The 5,907-nt window shown below is 66.7% G+C and overlaps 1 protein-coding gene across 1 annotated transcript; it reads left to right on the forward strand.

The window, feature by feature from the left end:
- Positions 1 to 1,383: 1,383 nt before the first annotated feature.
- Positions 1,384 to 4,269, forward strand: LOC138372865 (mediator of DNA damage checkpoint protein 1-like). Its single transcript, XM_069338535.1, has 3 exons — positions 1,384 to 2,961; positions 3,057 to 3,752; positions 3,880 to 4,269. Exons 1-3 carry the CDS (start codon positions 1,384 to 1,386, stop codon positions 4,267 to 4,269), a joined length of 2,664 nt encoding a protein of 887 aa, XP_069194636.1.
- Positions 4,270 to 5,907: the final 1,638 nt, after the last annotated feature.

The raw sequence follows: 5,907 nt of genomic DNA on the forward strand, positions 1-5,907 counted from the left end.
TCCACCAGGCTACCAGGCCCCGTGCCCCCACGTGTAGTGGAACAATAAAATATATACTGTGGTCTCGGCGTGTCCGTGTTACTCCGCCACACAGCCGCCGGCCCGCCACCCGGCCGGCCACACACAGCCGCCGGCCCGCCACCCGGCCGGCCACACACAGCCGCCGGCCCGCCACCCGGCCGGCCACACACAGCCGCCGGCCCGCCACCCGGCCGGCCACACACAGCCGCCGGCCCGCCACCCGGCCGGCCACACACAGCCGCCGGCCCGCCACCCGGCCGGCCACACACAGCCGCCGGCCCGCCACCCGGCCGGCCACACACAGCCGCCGGCCCGCCACACACAGCCGCCGGCCCGCCACCCGGCCCGCCACACACAGCCGCCGGCCCGCCACCCGGCCGGCCACACACAGCCGCCGGCCCGCCACCCGGCCGGCCACACACAGCCGCCGGCCCGCCACCCGGCCGGCCACACACAGCCGCCGGCCCGCCACCCGGCCGGCCACACACAGCCGCCGGCCCGCCACCCGGCCGGCCACACACAGCCGCCGGCCCGCCACCCGGCCGGCCACACACAGCCGCCGGCCCGCCACACACAGCCGCCGGCCCGCCACCCGGCCCGCCACACACAGCCGCCGGCCCGCCACCCGGCCGGCCACACACAGCCGCCGGCCCGCCACCCGGCCGGCCACACACAGCCGCCGGCCCGCCACCCGGCCGGCCACACACAGCCGCCGGCCCGCCACCCGGCCGGCCACACACAGCCGCCGGCCCGCCACCCGGCCGGCCACACACAGCCGCCGGCCCGCCACCCGGCCGGCCACACACAGCCGCCGGCCCGCCACCCGGCCCGCCACACACAGCCGCCGGCCCGCCACACACAGCCGCCGGCCCGCCACCCGGCCGGCCACACACAGCCGCCGGCCCGCCACCCGGCCGGCCACACACAGCCGCCGGCCCGCCACCCGGCCCGCCACACACAGCCGCCGGCCCGCCACCCGGCCGGCCACACACAGCCGCCGGCCCGCCACCCGGCCCGCCACACACAGCCGCCGGCCCGCCACCCGGCCGGCCACACACAGCCGCCGGCCCGCCACCCGGCCGGCCACACACAGCCGCCGGCCCGCCACCCGGCCGGCCACACACAGCCGCCGGCCCGCCACCCGGCCGGCCACACACAGCCGCCGGCCCGCCACCCGGCCGGCCACACACAGCCGCCGGCCCGCCACCCGGCCGGCCACACACAGCCGCCGGCCCGCCACCCGGCCGGCCACACACAGCCGCCGGCCCGCCACCCGGCCGGCCTCCCCTCATTAGCGTCCATCAGGTGCCGGATACACGGATTGGCTGGTAGTTTCGCAAATTTTACTTGTGTTTGTTCTGAATGATAGAGTCGTCTCCCGGTCTGTTGGTGAAGCCCAGCGCCCCACGGTGTGATGGGACGGTGAAGCCCAGCGCCCCACGGTGTGATGGGACGGTGAAGCCCAGCGCCCCACGGTGTGATGGGACGGTGAAGCCCAGCGCCCCACGGTGTGATGGGACGGTGAAGCCCAGCGCCCCACGGTGTGATGGGACGGTGAAGCCCAGCGCCCCACGGTGTGATGGGACGGTGAAGCCCAGCGCCCCACGGTGTGATGGGACGGTGAAGCCCAGCGCCCCACGGTGTGATGGGACGGTGAAGCCCAGCGCCCCACGGTGTGATGGGACGGTGAAGCCCAGCGCCCCACGGTGTGATGGGACGGTGAAGCCCAGCGCCCCACGGTGTGATGAGACGGTGAAGCCCAGCGCCCCACGGTGTGATGGGACGGTGAAGCCCAGCGCCCCACGGTGTGATGAGACGGTGAAGCCCAGCGCCCCACGGTGTCATGAGACGGTGAAGCCCAGCGCCCCACGGTGTGATGAGACGGTGAAGCCCAGCGCCCCACGGTGTGATGAGACGGTGAAGCCTAGCGCCCCACGGTGTGATGGGACGGTGAAGCCCAGCTCCCCACGGTGTTATGAGACGGTGAAGCCCAGCGCCCCACGGTGTGATGAGACGGTGAAGCCCAGCGCCCCACGGTGTTATGAGACGGTGAAGCCCAGCGCCCCACGGTGTGATGGGACGGTGAAGCCCAGCGCCCCGCGGTGTGATGAGACGGTGAAGCCCAGCGCCCCACGGTGTCATGAGACGGTGAAGCCCAGCGCCCCACGGTGTGATGAGACGGTGAAGCCCAGCGCCCCACGGTGTGATGAGACGGTGAAGCCCAGCGCCCCACGGTGTGATGGGACGGTGAAGCCCAGCTCCCCACGGTGTTATGAGACGGTGAAACCCAGCGCCCCACGGTGTGATGGGACGGTGAAGCCCAGCGCCCCACGGTGTTATGAGACGGTGAAGCCCAGCGCCCCACAGTGTCATGAGACGGTGAAGCCCAGCTCCCCGCAGTGTCATGAGACGGTGAAGTACAGCGCCCCACGGTGTCATGAGACGGTGAAGCCCAGCGCCCCACGGTGTCATGAGACGGTGAAGCCCAGCGCCCCACGGTGTCATGAGACGGTGAAGCCCAGCGCCCCACGGTGTCATGAGACAGTGAAGTCCAGCGCCCCACGGTGTCATGAGACGGTGAAGCCCAGCGCCCCACGGTGTCATGAGACGGTGAAGCCCAGCGCCTCACGGTGTTATGATATAGTGAAGTCCAGCGCCCCACGGTGTCATGAGACGGTGAAGCCCAGCGCCCCACGGTGTCGTGAGACGGTGAAGCCCAGCGCCCCACGGTGTTATGAGACGGTGAAGCCCAGCTCCCCACGGTGTCATGAGACGGTGAAGCCCAGCGCCCCACAGTGTTATGAGATAGTGAAGCCCAGCGCCCCACGGTGTTATGAGACGGTGAAGCCCAGCGCCCCACGGTGTCATGAGACGGTGAAGCCCAGCGCCCCACGATGTCATGAGACGGTGAAGCCCAGCGCCCCACAGTGTCATGAGACGGTGAAGCCCAGCGCCCCCGGTGTCATGAGACGGTGAAGCCCAGCGCCCCACGGTGTTATGAGACAGTGAAGCCCAGCGCCCCACGGTGTCATGAGACGGTCAAGCCCAACGCCTCACAGTGTCATGAGACAGTGAAGCCCAGCGCCCCACAGTGTCATGAGACGGTGAAGCCCAGCGCCCCACGGTGTCATGAGACGGTCAAGCCCAACGTCTCACAGTGTCATGAGACAGTGAAGCCCAGCGCCCCACAGTGTCATGAGACGGTGAAGCCCAGCGCCTCACGGTGTTATGAGACAGTGAAGCCCAGCGCCTCACGGTGTTATGAGACGGTGAAGCCCAGCGCCCCACGGTGTTATGAAACGGTGAAGCCCAGCGCCTCACGGTGTCATGAGACGGTGAAGCCCAGCGCCCCACGGTGTCATGAGACGGTGAAGCCCAGCGCCCCGCAGTGTCATGAGACGGTGAAGCCCAGCGCCCCACGGTGTGATGAGATGGTGAAGCACAGCGCCCCACGGTGTCATGAGACGGTGAAGCCCAGCGCCCCACGGTGTTATGAGACGGTGAAGCCCAGCGCCCCACGGTGTCATGAGACGGTGAAGCCTAGCGCCCCACGGTGTCATGAGACGGTGAAGCCCAGCGCCCCACGGTGTCATGAGACGGTGAAGCCCAGCGCCCCGCAGTGTCATGAGACGGTGAAGCCCAGCGCCCCACGATGTCATGAGACGGTGAAGCCCAGCGCCCCACGGTGTCATGAGACGGTGAAGCCCAGCGCCCCACGGTGTCATGAGACGGTGAAGCCCAGCGCCCCACGGTGTCATGAGACAGTGAAGCCCAGCGCCCCACGGTGTCATGAGACGGTGAAGCCCAGCGCCTCACGGTGTTGATATAGTGAAGCCCAGCGCCCCACGGTGTCATGAGACGGTGAAGCCCAGCGCCCCACGGTGTCATGAGACGGTGAAGCCCAGCGCCTCACGGTGTTATGATATAGTGAAGCCCAGCGCCCCACGGTGTCATGAGACGGTGAAGCCCAGCGCCCCACGGTGTAATGAGACGGTGAAGCCCAGCGCCCCACGGTGTCATGAGACGGTGAAGCCCAGCGCCTCACGGTGTTATGATATAGTGAAGCCCAGCGCCCCACGGTGTCATGAGACGGTGAAGCCCAGCGCCCCATGGTGTAATGAGACGGTGAAGTCCAGCGCCCCACGGTGTTATGATATAGTGAAGCCCAGCGCCCCACGGTGTCATGAGACGGTGAAGCCCAGCGCCCCACGGTGTTATGATATAGTGAAGTCCAGCGCCCCACGGTGATATGATATAGTGAAGTCCAGCGCCCCGCAGTGTCATGAGACGGTGAAGCCCAGCGCCCCACGGTGTTATGAGATAGTGAAGTCCAGCGCCCCACGGTGTTATGAGACGGTGAAGCCCAGCGCCCCACGGTGTCATGAGACGGTGAAGCCCAGCGCCCCACGATGTCATGAGACGGTGAAGCCCAGCGCCCCACAGTGTCATGAGACGGTGAAGCCCAGCGCCCCCGGTGTCATGAGACGGTGAAGCCCAGCGCCCCACGGTGTTATGAGACGGTGAAGCCCAGCGCCCCACGGTGTCATGAGACGGTGAAGCCCAGCGCCCCACGATGTCATGAGACGGTGAAGCCCAGCGCCCCACAGTGTCATGAGATGGTGAAGCCCAGCGCCCCCGGTGTCATGAGACGGTGAAGCCCAGCGCCCCACGGTGTTATGAGACAGTGAAGCCCAGCGCCCCACGGTGTCATGAGACGGTCAAGCCCAGCGCCCCACGGTGTCATGAGACGGTCAAGCCCAACGCCTCACGGTGTTATGAGACAGTGAAGCCCAGCGCCCCACAGTGTCATGAGACGGTGAAGCCCAGCGCCCCCGGTGTCATGAGACGGTGAAGCCCAGCGCCCCACGGTGTCATGAGACGGTCAAGCCCAACGCCTCACAGTGTCATGAGACAGTGAAGCCCAGCGCCCCACAGTGTCATGAGACGGTGAAGCCCAGCGCCCCACGGTGTCATGAGACGGTCAAGCCCAGCGCCCCACAGTGTCATGAGACGGTGAAGCCCAGCGCCTCACGGTGTTATGAGACAGTGAAGCCCAGCGCCCCACGGTGTCATGAGACAGTGAAGCCCAGCGCCTCTGCTAGTGTCCTCTAGAGTGTACACGTGACTGTACGAGCTCTCACCACGTGCACACAACAACGTACTTCATGTACGTGTCATTAACGTGTGTGCGTTACCACTCTAATGATTGATAACTACGTCCCTTAATTACCCTCGTTAAAAATGGGTTTAGTGCTCGGGAAAGTCGTTCGGGTCTTCTGTTTGTCCGGGAGTTGGAGGATAATTGTGTTGTTCAATTGACACTTCATTAATATGGCTCCCTACGGTGACCTGCAGCCCGCGTCCGTGGGGCCGTTACAGCCGTTGTTTAAACGTGGGGCCGTTACAGCCGTTGTTTAAACGTGGTGAGGCTACTGTGTGTCCGTGGTGAGGCTACTGTGTGTCCGTGTTGAGGCTACTGTGTGTCCGTGGTGAGGCTACTGTGTGTCCGTGTTGAGGCTACTGTGTGTCCGTTGGGAGGCTACTGTGTGTCCGTGGTGAGGCTACTGTGTGTCCGTGGTGAGGCTACTGTGTGTCCGTGGTGAGGCTACTGATTGTCCGTGGTGAGGCTACTGTGTGTCCGTGTTGAGGCTACTGTGTGTCCGTGGGGAGGCTACTGTGTGTCCGTGTTGAGGCTACTGTGTGTCCGTGGTGAGGCCACTGTTTGTCCGTGGCGAGGCTACTGTGTGTCCGTGGGGAGGCTACTGTTTGTCCGTGGCGAGGCTACTGTGTGTCCGTGGGGAGGCTACTGTGTGTCCGTGTTGAGGCTACTGTGTGTCCGTGGTGAGGCCACTGTTTGTCCGTGGCGAGGCTACTGTGTGTCCGTGG

Source organism: Procambarus clarkii, chromosome 40 (assembly GCF_040958095.1).
Source record: "Procambarus clarkii isolate CNS0578487 chromosome 40, FALCON_Pclarkii_2.0, whole genome shotgun sequence".
NCBI lineage: Eukaryota > Metazoa > Arthropoda > Malacostraca > Decapoda > Cambaridae > Procambarus > Procambarus clarkii.